Below are 18,650 nucleotides of genomic sequence, written 5' to 3'. Positions count from 1 at the left end.
GTATATAAAAATATATATAATATATAAAAATATATGTATTGTCTATAAATACATATATGAATATATAAACATATACAATATAAATATACATTATATGTATATTTATTATATGCATATAAATATATATTCATCTATAAATTATATTTATCATATATGTATATGAATATATAAAATATACATATATATTTATATATATATGCTGTTCTGTATTGACCTCTCTTTGGTCCCATAAGGCCTAATGAGGCAGATTCTGGAGGCCCTCAGGAGGTGAATTAACTCTTTCAAAGACACTGGGGTAGCATTCAGTGAATTACCCACTAAGTAGCTCCCAGATACCCTGAAAGATATAAAGTCTCCTCACAAATTCCTCATGTTCTCCGAGGGAGTGATACCGACACAGAGAATGTGTGGTTAATTGCGTAAATGAGGCCAGAGCCAGCTGTATCATCAGCACCGTGAGTGGAAACAGTACCTGCCACCATCACGAGTGAGGACGGGGAAAAGGGAGCTTTGTGTTGGCCGTCTCCAGTCTTTTCCCAGCTGTCATAGGCAACACTGGCCTTCTGTTTGCACACTTTCTGCATTTTAATTCCCATAATTCCTCTTTTCCAAATTCTGCATTGTAGGGTCACATGCTCTGTAAAGTCACCCAAGCCCCATTGTAAATTATGTAGGGGAAAAAAAGTTGGAAATGTCTTAACTGGCTTTTCAGAACTCTAAATTTCAAGGTTTTTGTTTTAATTTTAACCCTAATCTTAGCAACCCATTCTAATACCTTTCTCACTATTCCCTCTTCCTTCCTTCCTCTCTGCATCACTCACCTCCATTTGTAGGGGTGGGTGAAAATTTTTCTTCTGAAGTCAGAGTTTCAGACTCCTGTCCTTCCATAGGATGCAGAGTATGGAGGTAAACTAGCCCCAAGATTTTTCTCACCCTCTCCAAGGGAAAACCTTTGGTCTCAAAGGTTTGGTCTCAGATCTTACCAAAGTGAAATTCCTGCGTTGTGAGCAGACTTTTCACGCCCAATAAGGAAAAGGAGTCAACTTTTTCTCTAGGTGTTTTTGGTTTCATGGTAAGAAATACAAGGTCAGTTAACATCACAAAGAATCCCCCAGGCAACTGAAAGAAGTGTAAGTGAAAATTACTGTAAAGTACCCTTCACAGCAGGTACCAGTGTTAGAGTTTTATTTCAGCAAATTGTTGGGATCCCATTATTTAGGAGGTCTGTGGACAGAATGAAATTGAATTTGAGCTACTTATTGCATAAAAGCCACGTGATGCCTGTGTCCTGTATTAACATTTTTCAGTTCCCAGTACACCCCCGTTCTGAGCTGGAAGATATAAATGCTATGCCTTTGAAGGAGAGGACATCTTTGCATAAAACACTCAAAATAAATAAATGTACTTTTTCATTTAAGATCTTCACTCTTAAGTAATGTTTGTACCCCAGATGTTCATCTAAAAACGTAAAAATATTAAGTCTGAAAAAACATGTATGAGACCCATTACTCAGTCTCTCCTCCTGCCATTTAAACTGCAGGCATTTCCCCAAGTTTCTCACCCTTCGCCTCTTTTTCCCTGCTTGCTCACTTAGTTTTCTCTGGGTGGATGACTCCCAAATCTAGATCGCTGACCTGTTTGTCTACATTTTGAGTATCCCACCACCATTTCACACCCAGCATATCCAGATGGAGCTCTTATCAGTTATAACAGCACTGCTCAATAGGACTTTCTGTGATCGTGGAAATCTTATGTTTCTATTCAATATAGGAGCCCTTAGCCATATGTGGCTACTTAAATTTAAATTAAGTAAAATTATAAATTTCATTCCTTGGCTGTACTAGCCACCTTTCAGGTGTTCATGGCTTCATATGGCTAATGGCTACTGTATTGAAGAACACAGACTTTTAGCACTTTGTAACTTTCCTATGGCGTGATATTAACTGTGGGTCCTTGGGCAAACTAATGTCTCAAGCCTCAATTTTGTATCTGTAAATAGGACTGATAACCCTTTGCAAGCTGTCATGAGGATTAAATAAGGTAATAATGATAAAGCACCTAGCATATCACATACTAAAAAGACTTTTTAAAAGTCATAGATCTTCTGCCCTTATTCCTTCTTTAATATTAACGTCCAAATATCCACCTGAAGCTTGGATAATGTGAACACTCTCCAGAGCCATTTTAAGAAGGGGTTAGTTTGCACACTGTTGGGAACACCTAAAAACGCTATGGATTAAATCTGGCTTAAAGCTGTAGATCTTTGGTGTTCGGTTGTTGGAAAAGTTCTGAGCGATTCTCTGCATCATGGTTAATATGAATGTGCTCAGCAGGGTCTAACAAGATTCTCCTAGTTGGTTGAAATTATTTTAGTTAGGGTATTTGTCTCATTTCCCAGGGCATAATAACAGGAGGAAAATCTCCATGAGGCTAGCATCTGTTGGAGTAATGATTGAAAGGTAAACCCATCTGAAAATGCCCATTGCTTCAGTGGATACTTGGGGCAGGGGGAATAACCGCTTGGTTTGCATACCTGAACTTGGTGAAAGAGGCTCCCTGGTCACCAAAAATGGCCTGGGTGTTGGGTGCAGAGGTGTCCAGGACCTTCAGTCACTCAACAAGGAGCCCTCTGCTGTGGACCATTCCTGCATACACAAGTAATAGGTTTTAATGGGGGTTTGCCTGGTTTATATCCTGGCTGCAATCCATTAAAGCTTTAATTACACTAATTAGGGATTTGGGATAATCAGGTTGGCTGGCCTGAAATGCGGGCCTGTACTCTCTGAAGAAAAGCTTTGCTAAATAAACCAGCAGGATAAACAGGATTGTGGGACGCATGCATTCCTGGAAGCCAGCTGATGCTAAGGATTAGTGCACGCCTTTGGCATGCAAATGAAGGCTGCTCCTTGTAAATCAGCAGAAGGTCCAGAGGCCCCTCCAAGAAGTACTTCATTAGCAGTTAAGTAGTGACATTCTTGAAAAATTTAAACACACACATTCCCCCTGAATTTTTTTCCAGATAACCCATAAATTTGTGCAGGCTTTGCATGGGAGCTATGCATGGGAGGAAGCATGTAGGGGAAAGGTGGCTAGGAGATCTTATAAAATATACATTCATTTCAAAGCATTACTGAATAGTGGTTTTATGTCATTCTTTTTTCCTTCTAACTTAAAAACCACCAAAATCTCTATACTGTGTCTAAATCTAAATACTGTACTATGCAACGCAACATACCATTTGACATTATAACAGACTCTCATACCTGAAAGAGTTGGAAACCATTGGCTGATACTTTCAAATTAATAAATGTTCAGTGTCATTCAATGATATAGATTCTATATAACAGTACTCTTCTACAAGCATTTGGCAGTGTGTTGTGTCCCTGCAGTTGTGCTGCTGGCCATCTTAATTGTGAATCTATGTTAGGTATTTCCCAGGAACTATGTTGGAATAATTTCCTTCTCCCTTTGTTCTTTCTTCCATTTTTAAAAATCCCTATAAATTTTTAAGTGATTATGTGGACACAAGATGAAAAATATGTGAATTATCACTCATGGCCTAAAAAGGGAGGAAGGGCGAAAGCTTAAATAAGATAGCAAAATACTGACGTTGTGGCGGTAGTTGTGGGTTTTTTAAAAAAATTATGCCTAATAAAAACTTTAAATTATCACCATCTGCATCCTTTCCATAGCCAAGATTTACACATAGAAGAATTCACCTAAGGGTAAGGCCATGCAACATCAGAGAAGTACTTTTCTTTGGAAATGGAACTGTCCAATCCCAGACTTAGATACCTATCTTAGCCCACCTGTGGACTGTATAGGTTCCCCCAAGAAATTACCTCTTATGTAAGAATTCTCCTAGATGGCTGTTAAATTTACAAACAATTTCTCCTTCCTGGGAAAGGGTCAAGAGCATAGGGCCAGCGCCCATGGAAATACCACAACTCTGAGTGGTCTCCTAACATATATTGAGTATTATGTGGAGCCAAGGGCTTTTCATGCATTTTCCAATGAGATCTTGATAATAACCCCCATGAGGTAAGTGTTTGGATTACCTCTCTTTTATAACGAAGACCCTAAGATGAGAAGGAGTCATTAATTTTCCCAAGCTTGAACACCAGCTAAGTCAGATCAAGAGTTTGCCTTCAGAACCTAGATTTTTCATTCACCAGGCTGTGTTCCCAGCTGTATACTGGATTTAAAACTCTCAGAGACCGTAAGTGCAACTTTTTCTTCAGTTTTTAAATTTCTTCTACTTTATGGGGAAAGTTACGCATCATCTCATTAGCAGCTTACAGTGAAACCTCAGTAACTCATTTAATTTGCTTCTAGAGGAGGCAAAACAAGAAAACTCAAAAGCTATTTGTAGTTTTATATCACAAAACCTTGTAAAGTGCAACTTCTTTGTTTTGTTAATTAGTCTTTACGTGAATGTCAAATTAGCAATGAAAACCATGTGTAAGAAATAGCCATAGTTATTTGCAATTCAATGAAGGGTGTGAAAGGAATGGAAAGGAGGATAGGGAGTTGCCAAGAGAAAGATATTCCATTGGTCTCCAAACCAAAGACTTGTGGTATAGTAGCTTTCAGAAGTTTTTTTTATTCTTGGCATCAATGATGAAAAAGACCACGGTTTATTTTATTCAGGCTAAAGTACATCAAAATTAATTGCTTCACTGATAATTTATGCTGACCTGTGGCTTTAAAGAGTGATTGCCGGAGCCTGAGCAAGCTTTCATTAAGGTAAACTGACTGTATCATTCCATAGTTGTGAAGAACATATACAATATTTGTTGGGAACATACAAAGAAATCGTATTCAGGACTGGGATTTTGTTTGTTATTTCAGTGGCTTAACTTTGGTGCCTGGATTTCATTTGAGTGTCAGAATTTAGGAAAAGATACTACTGGTTTAAAAAAGTGGTTCTTAAGTGCTATCCGCAGCACAGCTGCTAGTCTGCTGCTGTTCATGAGGACGTTTCCACTGGTCTGCAGTGTCTGAGCTGCCTGGGGCATGTGGGGCCAGGAACAGTGGGCATTCAGCACCTCACCACCCCTTTGTGTGTCCAGCTGTAAGAGGACACTCAGCTCTTGCTCACCTTCTCCAGCTCTTGGAAACGAGAAGCTACTGGATTTGAGTGCCCTTTTGTTTGCCTTCTTCGTTTGCTCAGCGTATTTCAAGCAATTCCACCTAAATTTAAGAGTTCTGTTTGGTCAGCATTCCTTGCAACTGAATTTTTTGCAATGATAATAATAGAAAACACATTTAGATATTTTTAAAAATGTGCATCTACAGAATAATTGTAAACAGTATATTATAAATAATACAATATATATATGATGCAAGTATAAAGTAATAACATGAAATTTTATATTGTGGCTTTTCTTCATCAAAACAGTTTAAGTAGATTTTTCCTGTGTTCTGTTATCCTAATCTCAGAATAAAGAACAGTCTTTCTCAAGAAAAGATTTGTTCCAAGATTATGATCTTCTTATATTTTATGTTAAAGTAGTTTTTTCTTTTTAATCAGAGGCTGGTGATGATAGATGTTAGTTAGATAAGGTATACATGGCAATATAAAAATTTGCAACCCAGTGTTATTTAAATAAATACTAAAAAAGGTGTAGAATATCCAAGCTATAATATACCAAACAGAATATAAATTAACTGTAGCTGCCTTTAAAAAAAGAAAAAGAAATAAAATATGATTGTCAAGACAGTAGATGAAGAAAAGATCACCTTTTATCTTGTCTTTTTATCTTACCCCACCTTTTCTTCTTCCCTCACCCCCACAAAAAAAAAAAAAGAAAGAAATGAATGTCTGTACGCAAAATAAGCTAAAGGTTTGCTCTGAAATTGGCTTGCCCTCATATTTATTTATTTTATGCAAAATTAGATTAGAATTCTCCAAAGACCAGGAACTACATCCTTCCATCTATGTCAAATAGAATCTTAGAAAAGCAGGCCAGATGTGGGTAGCTCATACCTGAAATCCTAGCACTTTGGGAAGCCAAGGCAACAAGACTGCTTGAGCCCAGGAGATCAAGACCAGCCTGGGCAACAGAGTGGGATCCTGCCTCTACAAAAATTAGGTGGATGTGGTGCTCTACAAAAAGTACAACAATTTGCTGGGTTTGGTAGTGCATCCCTATAGTCCCAGCTACTTGGGAGGCTGAAGTAAGAGGATCGCTTGAGCCCAGGAGGTCAAGGTTGCAATGAGCCATGATGATGCCACTGCACTCCAGCCTGGCTGACAGAGTGAGACCCTGTCTTAAAAAGAAAAGGAGAGAGAGAGAAAATAATGTCTCTCTTAATGCAGTAAGTCTGTCAGTTTTAGTTTGGTACCTGAGAACACAGTCTATTTCGTTAGCTGTGTACTTCTCAAATTATGTCCACAACAAGTGTAAAGGTCAATCACAAAAAAATACCCCTTACAAGTTAAGTGCCAAACTGATCTGATCAAATGGAGTGGGTTTTTTTCCTCGTGCTGCTTTTAGTTTTATTATTTTGCATTAACATTTTAATGGCATGTTAAAAGGGGCTCAGAGTTTTGGTGATACTGCAAAAAGTTTTATGAAGCTTCAAAATCCACCCCATGGGCTTCAGATCATGATGTCAGAAATAACTCTGAGAGAAGAAGTGAAACATAGGATTATTTAAAGCATTACTATAAACTTTCTGAAATTAATGTGATTTGGAAATCCAGATTTTCTCTTTTCTACTGAAAAGTACATTTATTAAGTTCCCAGATCACCAAAAAAGGCCATTCTATTAATGAAGGGGTGCTGACAAATGATTACTCCACTTGCTGTTTCTAGGTCATGTTTCACTAACTAGCTGTTTTAACCAAATACACCTTTAGCTTCACTACGGAATTAAGTTGCTGCTAAAATAAGAAGACCTGCCACATGAATTTATTAGCAGACGTACGTTCTGAAAGCCATCATTACATTGAGACCTAGAGCAGCCACATCCTTTGACATGTGGGCCACACATGGTTGCATGCTGAAATGTACCCATTATTTCCATCACCATTTCCCACAGACACATTTCAAATGTGCCTTGCACTGTTTTGCTTGCTTACTGGTTCTGTCCTGGATTGCATAGTAACAGCCAGAGAAAAAGAAAAATCCTTACTCTCCATGTTAGACTGTCCTTCAGAAGATTAGATTTTTATGTCAGAAATACCATCATCTGGAGCAATGAATTACCAGATTTTGGAGTGCTTGGAATCTCAGGGCCTATCTGCCAACTCCCCACAGCTTTTCTCAAAAGCTTGTTTTTGCTGAGAAATGACAGTGCCCAAAGGGCCATTGAAAAGGCAGAACAAAGCTTTTGAACTTCAAATGAAGCGTAATTGGATGTGGTGTTCTACGGAGGGTCTGCTGGCAGACCAAGTCAGAGCCTTGTGCAACTTGATGAATCTCCCAAGCAGAGAACCTTTAGCTGGATGGAAGGATGTCAGTCCAGCAGCTCGTGGTATGGAGGGTCTCCCATTGCCTGTCCTGCTGGAAAGACCCTCTATAATTTGGTTCTACTCTAGAAATCAAGGCCAGAAAGTAAGAAGAGGTGTATGAGTTTATAGGTGGGCCCCAGCATGTTGTCTAATGAGACGAACCTTCTTTTTCTGTTGTGTTAATAGTTACTGTATCTGTCTTCTTGAATTTGCCTGTGATTGCCATTCAATAGATGCCACTGCAATTTAATAGATTCCTGGGCCGGGCACGATGACTCACGCCTGTAATCCCAACACTTTGGGAGGCCAAAGTGGGCAGATTGCTTGATCCCAGGAGTTCAAAAGTAGCCTGGGCAACATGGTAAAACCTCATCTTTACAAAAAGTACAAAAAATTATCCAGGTGTGGTGGCGATTGCCTGTAGTCCCAGCTACTCAGGAGGCTGACAAGAAAATCACGCAACTGCTAGTGAGCCATGATCACGCCCCTGCATTCCAGCCTAGGCGACAAAGTGAGAGCCTGTCACAAAAGCCAAAAAATAAATAAAAATAACATGAATGCCTGCAGAATCAGTAAAGGTGGCTCTTTGCTTTCAGAATCAGCAGAACTCATGATGACAGTATTTAAAATCCTAATATTCAGTGCCCCAGCTCAGAAGTAACCAAATGCTAGTGTAGATGGCAGAAGGTAAAAGGTTTGCGAGTTAAGATTTCCAGTACAAGTGTTAGTCGCTTCTTTTATGAACCAGGAAGCTGACATTTGTCAAGCACGAAGTGTCAGGCCCTGTTCTAAGTGCTTTATGTATATTAACTTACTTAATCCTCACCACAACCGTTGGTCGGGCCTGTTATTGTCACCATTTATAGATGAGAAAATGGCAGCACCGAAAGGCTAGGTAGGTAACTTGCCCACTGTCATCACACAGCTAGCAGGGCATGGATCAGAGATTTAAATCTAGACAGTCCACCTCCAAAGCCCACCCTCTTAACTGCTACACTAATGTATTCAGACTCCAGGCCATGACCTCCCAGGGGGTCAAGAAGTCAATGTGGTGGTCATGACCATCAGATTTTGTTAAAATGAAATAGAACAGAAAAATGCCAGAGTATATCACATGTAGTAAAGATTGTTTTGTGAAATTTCTGTTTCAGATATTTACATTAAAATGTCTCATCCTTGAGTCCAGATATGTTTCATAAGTCATAATTTTTTAGATTTCATAAAGGTAATATGGTACAAATACTACATATTACATAATACCCCCAGTAGGGTCTAGGGCAGCCCCATATAATCACATACATTGATATTTATGCAGTGAAACACACAAATATTTTCACTAAATACAATAAAATCTGTAAGTAGCCTTTCACCCGGTCAGGTTAGAGTTTGCCTTCCAATGACATTTTATTGCCAAACTTTATTTTTTTTTAATTTCAGATTTCAGAGCTTTGGAGATTTCAAAATTGCAGGTTGCAGGCCTATTTATACATGTGAGCACACCAGGTTGCACCGTGAGATACATTTCTTACACTGGGTTGAAGTCAAAGTTTGAAAACTACTGCACAATGCTATTGCTGGAATCATTCATGTTAGAGCTGGGAAGGACCCTAGCAGTGATGTATTCCGTATATCCGTAAAACCAAATCTCCTCAGTTTTAACAAGTAGAAAAACCAAGACCACAAGAGCAAATGCAGTGACTCCGGAGGCCACCCGTTTCTTTGCCCCAGAGCAAGCCGCCTGGCAACATGCAGTGCAGACCTCTGGACCACGCGCCTTCTCCAGAGTCATATAATCACAGCCACGCCACACCACATATCTTGGAGTTTTCCGTTTTTTCTCAGACTGCAGTTTTGAGTGGTCACTTCCATTTCTGAGTTCTCTGATCCAGTGAAAGCCCAGTGATGTTTTTTCCCCAGCAGGTCACTTAGACTCAGGTGTTTTGGCCATCAACTGAGGTGGCAATGGAGTCTCTGCCCAGGTTCCAGCAAATACTGTACATTTCCTGAGTTTGTGGTTGAAACTAGTCTCCCTGGACCAGCAGTTGCCATTTTCCCCCTGTGGAGCTATATTCATGTTTCCACATTGAACATGTCAGACTAAATGAACGTTGTGGTCTGAGGATTTAAAAGATTTATAATGGAGTCTTGAAAATTTACTTAAGGAATATGTACTTCCCCTAGCAATAACAAATATTACTACAAATGACCATATTAAATTAAAGTAACTTAGACATTTCTGATTTGTAGGAAAGTTGAAATTAATCTTACAGCAGTTTCAGTTTCAAAATGAAAACATTGCTTTGCCTGACCGCAGATTTTCAGGCTGTTAGTCAACAGTGAGTGAAAGAGTCTCAAGTGACTTTTTTTCTTTAAGAAATACTCAGTTTTCTCTATGTGTAGAAAAATGTTAGAAGGAAAAACCCTAAAATATCAACCATAGTTTTATCTGGGTAATATTTCTCTTAGAAAAAAAAATTTTTACACAGGAAACATCAAAAATTCCTTTCATAAGCTGAATGGTAGGTACACAGATTGCTATTTTATTAAAATCTTTATGCATGGCAATGTAGATATTGATTTGCATATATATTCCATAATTTTAAAAAATACCTTTATTTCATTTCTTTTCCTAACCTCTGTATTGGTCAATTAAAACGCTTTTTAAACACAAGTCACAAATCCATAAAACATGTTCTGTAAGTGTTCTTTACTGAGATACATTACTTTTTACAATTTGAAAAAAGACTTTCTTATTCATTCTTTGTTCCTTCCCTGATTAATTCCTTTAGTGAGCAGGCGAGAAGCCCAGTTCAAACACTTTTTTTCCCCACATTAAAAAATAATAATCACAGCCAGGCGCGGTGGCTCACGCCTATGATCCCAGAACTTTGGGAACCCGAGGCGGGTCGATCACCAGGTCAAGAGATTGAGACCATCCTGGCTAACACGGTGAAACACCGTCTCTACTAAAAATACAAAAAATTTAGCTGGGCATGGTGGCGGGCGCCTATAGTCCCAGCTGCTGGGGAGGCTGAGGCAGGAGAATGGCGTGAACCTGAGAGGCAGAGGTTGCAGTGAGCCAAGATCACGCCACTATACTCCAGCCTGGGTGACAGAGTGAGACTCCATCTCAAAAAATAATAATAATAATAATAATCACTAGAAGGTGTACTGGCAAATGTTGAACTGACTTGGGGAGGAAAAAAAATCCCAATTTGTGGTATTACCAGTTTTGGTGGTATAAATACTCCTGCCATAGCCAATTTCAAGCTACCCACATGTTACTGAACACAGAGTAGGTTACTTTGCATTATATAGCATATAGTTATACAGTAATTCTACCAAATAGATAAAATGTTAATGTAAATAACCTCAAGAATATAGATAATATTAAAATGCAGTAAAATAATTAAGTGATGAGCCTTGAGTTAAATATCCTTGTTTTTAACAAAGCACTTGATTTAATTATTTACATAATTTAGTTTTTAATAACGGCTGTGTTTAACAACAGATTCACCAAATCCCTGAAAATTTAAGTCAGCTTTCACAACCCAGTATGAGCCAGCTCCAGCACACTGCAGCTGCCAGATCAGAGCAGTGTCACCACTGCAAAGCAGAGAGAATTCTGGGAGGTGGGCACAGCCAGCTTGCCTTCCCCAGATTGTAGCCCAGTGGGGCTACAATTCCAGAGACCCCCTGCCCCACAACTGGGGAGCCCAGTGGTCCCACACAGCAGGACGGACTGACATTTGGAGGATGAGCCTTTTGTTCTCCCAGCTGCCCACTGCCCCCATGTAAACTGCCAGAGGGGCATTGCCCCAGGCCCCATGCTCCGGCTCCCTGAACGCTTTCAACTGTGAAAACCATGACAGAGTCCCGAGGCTTGACTAGGCTCTGATGCCAGCTCTGCCACTAGCCTAAATGACCCCAAACAGGTCACACCACCTCAGTTCACAGTTGCTGTAACAAATGAGGGGGCTGGACCGGACGATCTGACTTAATCAAGGTTCCTTCCTGCTCTAAAACCCAAGTGAGTCAGGCGCAGTGGCTCACGCCTATAATCCTAACACTCTGGGTGGGAGGATCACTTGAGCCCAGGAGTTTGAAACCAGCCTGGGCAACATAGTGAGACCCCATCTCTACAAAAAATCAAAAAATTACCTGGGCGTGGTGGGGCCTGCCTGTAGTCTCAGCTACTTGGGAGGCTGAGGCAAGAAGATCACTTGAGCCCAGGAAGTCAGGGCTTCAGTGAGCTGTAATCACACCACTGCACGCCAGCCTTGGTGACAGCAAGACCCTATCTCCAAAAAAAAATCGATTATTGAGAGCTTCAGAAAGATCACCAGTGGTGTCCAGACTCATTACTCATTGAGGAAAGCTCAGGCTCCTGAGTGACATGACTCACTTAACCTGAACTCAGCCTTGGGAACATGGTGAACCTTTCCCAGCCCTGATATTTGGTAAAACGGGGAACATAGTCCTCATTTGTTGGCCAGAATCACAGCCTTTGCTATGCCTCCTTGGCTTCTCTAGACACTCTTGTCTCCCCAAATGGTTCCTTGCCACTGGGAATCTGCCCACCTTTTGACAGACAGCTGTGCTGATGGAACATTGCTCAAAAACTTGAGAACTTAGTAAGTCTCAGAAAATGGGTTAAGTCGTGGTTAATGAAGGGAAGACGAAGAGGAGCGACATGGTAGTGCAGGGGAGACACGGGCCTATTTTAACCAGGGTTCCCACAGCGCTTGTGTGGCACTCCTGTGTGTGTTTGTGGGGGCGGGTGGTGTGGGGATGTGTGTGTATGGTTGTCACTAGAACAAATTGTGCAGCTGTGTGCCTTGATATGTCAAGGTTACCATGATTTATAGATCGTATGTCCAAATTCACAACACCAATCCAAGAGAGGAGGGAGAACTACAGGAGGAAGTCTTGGTGACAGGGCTTTAAGAATGTGTTTCATGTTTAATGCTTTTAACATAGGTGCCTTGTTCTTGTTTCTAGAAAGCACTATAGAAGATATAACCCAAATCCAGATTGCTGTCTGTAGCTGGCCAAACCCATGTGACGGTGAAGGCGGAGTTTGTGTGTGTGTGAATGTTGTAATGGTTGTTTATAGTTGTTGTGTTATATCTGAGGTGTAGGAGAGTTTTACAATAAGAGGTATGAGTTCTGTAATCCCAGCACTTGGGAGGCCGAGGCGGGCAGAACACTTGAGGTCAGTAGTTCAAGACCAGCCTGGCCAACGTGGTGAAACCTTGTCTCTACTAAAAATACAAAAATTAGCTGGGCATGGTGGCGGACACCTGTATTCCCAGCTATTTGGGAGGCTGAAGCAGGAGAATTGCTTGAACCAGGAGGCAGAGGTGAGCCGAGATTGTGCCACTGCACTCCAGCATGGGCAACAGTGCGAGACTCCATCTCAAAAAAAAAAAAAATGTATAAATATATGAGTTAGACATAGAGAAGCCTTTCTCTCTCTTCCCTCTGGTTGTCTCTCCCTCTCTGTCTCACACTGGATATGCACCCTCTGGGTTTATTCCATTCAGCCGTTCCACAAATGGAATTTCTGCTCTACACAAGGCATGTGTGTGCTTAGTGCTTTCAGAGCCATGGGTGTGTGGTGTGTCCTCAAGACACTTGGAGTTGAGTAAGGTGGACAAAATAAAGAGACATAACCATATTATAATGCTTTATGTAATTAATAACAGCTTCTGCATGTTGTGCCATTTGCTACATGTCGGGCCAATTACCTCATTTATCCTCACAACAGTCCTCTGAAGTTGAAATGTTATTGCCCCGTCTGCCAGCAGGTTACCTTCTTAGGTTGTGAACATTCAGACTCACAGATGACCATGGGCCACAATAGGGCACTGGGCCCGTTCAGAGGATGGAGGACAGGCCGCCTTCTGCAGGCACCCTTGCAGCAGTGCACATGAGAGTCTGTTCAGGTGCAGAGGGGTAGGAGTGGAAACCATCCTGGTAGAAAAGCCTCATGCCCTACAGAAGCCAAAGCTCTTGCAACATGCTCTGGGCATAGCTCCCCAGTTCTTTGCAAGGGCCATGCCCAGCTACAAGATCACCATGCTCAGGAAGCCTAAATCAGGATTCTTGGCTTCCTATCAGATAGCTACAGGTTCCTAGATCCTCCCAGGCTGTGCAGTTCACCAGTCAGAGGTCATTCTTATATAGTGTCGCCTGGTAACGTGGTTGACATACTGTCTTAGCAGGTTACCAAATTTAGCCAAAGATCAGACTCCCATGCAGAAAGGGAAAAGACTTATGTTAATTCCTTACCTACTCTCTCATTCCCATTTTACAGAGAATAAACCTGAGATTCAGAGAAGTTTATCAACTTGCCTCAAATTACATAATAACCCAGCCAGGATTTGAACCCTGGCCTCACTCCAAATATCATACTCTTAACTAAAATGCAAGATGTAAAAATTTTTTCCTACCCCCATAAGCATGTCCGTGTTTATTTTGCTATTTGAAGCACTAGTTTGAATTACTTGCCCTCGAGAACAATCAGCCTTCCTGGAAGCAGCAGCCTGTTTATCCTGTGGCTTTGCCACTCCCTGGCGCGCTGCATACCCCAGTGTGAGACGCTCAGCACCATGCGAGTTAGCAGTTCTTCTTAGAATAATTTTTTTAAAAAAAGCACTAATTCTTTGCTTTTCTCTGTGAGTCTGTATTTTTAGTAGAGGTTTATGAGGAGGGGAATAAGAAGTTTTAAGGAAAATAGAACCAATTTTGCATCTGAAAATAAATGAGTACCTGGCTACCATGTGCAAACAATTCTCTTTTGCCTTGACAGTCGTTTTTAAATCATCACTATGCTATAGCACAAACTAAGAGCTCAAGGCATACTAACCTCAGTTCAGCATATAAAATCCAGTTTGTATATCTGGATTATATTGCAAGAACCATTCAAGAAATGTGCCATCCATGTTCCAAGTATAAAAATAGAAATTTTAAGACAGCGTAACAATATTACTGTTGTTTCATTGGGTATTTAATTGACTTCAAGCTTTCACCAGGTATTAGAACTATCTGTTGACTTTCAAAACTTCATCATGTAATGAGGAAAAATACTAAGGAATTTTGTAGACAAAATGTGAAATAGGTTGGGTAAAATACCATGTTTAAGTGCAATGCAGTGAGTTTATGATAAATTGTATTGAAATAGTCAAAATATAGTTCATGCGGAAGATGTTGGAGAGAGGCCTTGAGGGGCCTGGAATGTTCTGTTTCTTAGCCTAGGTGGTGGGGACAGCTGTGGTTTTATCATCTGAACGCTATCATACATTTATGGACTATGCTTTCTATGGCAGTTTTCAAAAATGCAGCTGACAAAGTTTGCCTGCCAATATGAAAAGGTGAATGTTCTTTAGGTAGGAGATACCATTTCATAGATTGTTTTGAATCTCATATTACACGAATTTACAAAATGGTAGATTATACAGTGAGAAAAGAATGAAGTTTGAATATTACCAACATCAGAGAAGCATTGGAAGAATAACTCAAGTTTCCAAAGTGAAACTATCAGGAAAAGTCACCTTTCTCTTTATGAGTAATAAAATTAGAACGTAAACAGATCATCAGTGGTGACCTCCCTCCTTGTGCTGCTCTCTTCCCTTCTGGAATCTTCCTGGGCAAATGTATGCAGTTCTGTCTGTGTTTCCTGAGGCGGGCCTGGCACTGTGCTAGGAACTGGGGACTAGAATCCTTGCCTTCATGATGAGGCAAGCAAGGCCTCAATTAGCCAAGAAGAGTTTTTAAACCCAAATAACAATGTGAGAATCAAAGTAATACAAAAAAGAGAGTTTTCATGAGGCCATATATGTTAGGTGGCAGTTAAGTGGTACAAAGAAATACTGCCAACCTGCAGATAAAGGAAGCGCTGTCTACTTAGGAGTGGTTGGGGAACTTTGAGGATGTGTGGGCTTCCTATGGGTAGAAAAAAAGAGAGCAGACCTTCCAAGAGAGGAAATCTTGTAACTGAAAGCATTACAGTGGGTGCAGATGTATTCTGTGTGTATAAGCTTCCTGGCAAGGAGGATTTGCTAGGGAAGAAGTGAACCTGACTTTGAGGAACCTTAAAAATAACAAGCTAGAAGATAATTCCACTGCATTGGAAAAGGGAAGCTATTGTGAGTTTTTGAGATTGGGACTGACCTGTGGCCAAGGTCCTTTTCCAGGGTCGGGCATCTGTGAAACTCTAATGAATGTCGTGAGTCCTCATGCTCTATACGTGGCCCAGGTTCCTTACCTTCTGTTGTTGTTTCAGATTCATGACAGATGCTGCCCGCCGAGAGCAGGAGTCCCTAAAGAAGAAGATTCAGCCGAAGCTGTCACTGACTCTGTCCAGCTCAGTGTCTCGAGGGAATGTGTCCACTCCCCCACGCCACAGCAGTGGAAGCCTTACTCCCCCCGTGACCCCACCCATCACCCCCTCCTCTTCATTCCGCAGCAGCACTCCGACAGGTGAGTGGCTTGGCCCTACCGCCTTGAGGAGGAGGAGAGGAGAGAGGAGAAAGAGAAAGTGTGTGCGATGTGCTGGGGGCAGAAAGGGGCTGGACAGATGATGACACAGACCCACCACATCGTCAGTCCTTTCACTAGTCTCTGTATATTGATTCATTCTTCAGTTTATTACTGAAGAAATATTTCTAGATTATTGTTAATATGCATGCGATAATGGTTTTGTAGATTTTTTGTCAATATATTTCCCATTTTTACTGTGCATACCCACATACACAACATTTTTAATGGGCTCTACAATAATATATATTTCATCACCTGATTTACAACTAAATATGTTATGAACACTTTGTCTTCTAAAACAGTTAAAATCATTACATTTTTTAGAGAAAACAATTTATTAAGCAGTCTTGGAGAAATTTAGATAGAATATTTCTTCCAAGGAGACTTCATTGTTTTTACAATGCCTTGAGAAAACGGGGGAGTCCTTGTCTTCTCCAGGTTTTTCTGTAAATAGTGGAAACTTGCCCTTCAATTTAGCTTTTTCACTTGCTTCTTTATACCCACCTATTCTCCAGTCAAGTAATCCATTTTATTTTTCCCAGCCCATCTCTCCTATGTGCCTCCTCTTTCATCTCAGTCTCCCTGACACACATGGATGTCCACTACTCCTGCACTCTCATCTCTCCTCCAGGTCCTCGCCTTAAAGAGGCTTCTGTCCTTTTAAGGATACCGTCTTCATTGATTTGGATTGACTCTGCTCAAAACTTTATCCTCAGTTCCACATTAGGATTAGCCTGTAATAATCTGAAGACAAAGTTCAGTTGTTTAAAAAATTTATTAGTAAGAAAATCATGGTAGAGTTACATGTATCAAGAAACTAGGACTTCAGCTGGGTACTGTGGCTCACACGTATAATCGCAGCTCTTTGGGAGGCTGAGGCAGGAGGATCACCTGAGGCCAGGATTTCAAGACCAGCCTGGGCGAAATGGCATTTTGAATGCCTCGTAAGTGCCAGAAACTGAGCTACTGAGGTGAGCAGAGAGAGGCCCTTTTCCCTGACCACAGGAGCTTACACCTGTTGGAGAATGTTGGCATTCTAGAGGCCAAACAAGATCACTTTTGTCTTCCTCTCCTAAGTATGGAAATGATTAAAAAATAAAACAGCAGTCACAGATGAAGAACAAAATATCACCTGTATTACATAAAGCTAAACCACAGAATGGAGCTTGGATCTGTAACAATTGGGCTTCCTAGTATGTCTTCCCAGAATTCAGTTTATTTCCCACAGTGCACTTCTCAGCTTACCTCAGGGTGGGAGCTGACCAGACTGCACCCTGGACCCTGAGCAGAGCGTGTCCAGCCCTTCCTCCCTAGTTCGTGCTTCATTAAGTCACTGTTCCTGCTTGGGCAGGAGTGAATGGAGATGGTGGAAGAGGTCCCGCATCTTTGTGCTGTCTGAGAAACAGAGAGATAGCTCTCTTCCCCCGGTGGGAGTATAGACCATCACTAATCAAATCAATACACAAATAAATACAACCTTGTAATCATGGCAAGTGCTATATAGAATTCTGTGATAGGAGGGCAACCAGAGAGAAGTTTGACCCAGGCAGGAAAGGAGTCAACTTAGTAAAGAGGAAAGGTGGAGCAATGTCACAAAGGGAACATTTTGCAAAGGCTCCATGGAGGGGAAAAGCCCAGCAGGTCCCCAGTACTGAAAGCAGGCCAGGTGGCCCAAGTGTAAGATGAGACTCAGAGGTAGGTGGGGACTAGGGCATTGGGGGTCTTACTCAAAATTTGGGTTGAATCGAAGAGCAAAGAGAAGCCACTTGTAACTACACCATCATCTCCTTAGCCATGATTAAAATTGCTTATCTTCTCTGACAGTTTATGTATCTCTCTGTCATCCATTTTCCACTGTGCAAAGTGTGTTTCAGAATACTAACTTCACAAAATACTAGTTGGGGAAAAGGGATTTCCTAGTAAGTTTGGGGAGATGATGAGTTCGACAAAGTTAAATGGATTTCTTTAATTCAGGGCTTTAATATGCACTGTTAGTCTCCAAAGGGAGGATTTAGTAAACTTAGATGCTGTGATTAGGGGACCTCTTTCTCTATGGGGCATCTCAGGGTTGCCCCATACCAACACAGGGTATCTGTCAAGGTTGACAGATACCCTGTGTTCAATCAGGATTGAACATTTTGAAGACAGGTTAGGTATGGGAGATAGACCAGAGTTCCTGCCTGAACTTCTTTCTTTACAAATGTTACCTTGGGCAAGTCACTAATACCAATTATATAGATTTTGTATCAAAATTAAATGTGTAGCACACGTATAATACAGTGCTCAGTAAATGTTCATCTCTTTCGTCTGGGGTTTTCAACTTTGTATTTTAGGAACAGTATCAAGGTCATTCTTCTAGAGGACGAACCAGTTCATTTGTGTTAGGCATTTATCTATTTCCTTGAATAGACCACCATGTTTCCCTTATATTTTATTTTGTGAATATTGACTTTCCAGGATCTTTGTGTGACATTTATGTTGTAAATTTAAGGAATGAAAGAGAGTGAAGTGTAATTCCGCAATCCTCTTTTCTGGGTATTGCTATGATATTTATTCATGTATAATATGAATTATGGAGGCAGTCTCCAACTGGCTGTGTTTTATACCTGAAGTAATATGGACTGACTCATGTCCAACACCAGATAAC

General features: G+C 40.8%; 1 protein-coding gene across 4 annotated transcripts in view; it reads left to right on the top strand.

Moving 5' to 3' along the window:
• The window catches only part of LOC105475778 (JAZF zinc finger 1), a 351,209-nt gene that overhangs the window by 268,368 nt on the left and 64,191 nt on the right, over positions 1-18,650 (top strand). For all 4 annotated transcript variants that reach the window (XM_011731260.2, XM_071094972.1, XM_011731259.3 and 1 more), the window contains exon 3: positions 15,747-15,943. In XM_011731260.2, the coding sequence (XP_011729562.1) occupies positions 15,747-15,943 (197 nt within the window). The remainder of the gene's footprint in view (positions 1-15,746; positions 15,944-18,650) is intronic.

Source organism: Macaca nemestrina, chromosome 4 (assembly GCF_043159975.1).
Source record: "Macaca nemestrina isolate mMacNem1 chromosome 4, mMacNem.hap1, whole genome shotgun sequence".
Taxonomy (NCBI): domain Eukaryota; kingdom Metazoa; phylum Chordata; class Mammalia; order Primates; family Cercopithecidae; genus Macaca; species Macaca nemestrina.
This window is presented reverse-complemented; position numbering and strand designations above follow the sequence as displayed.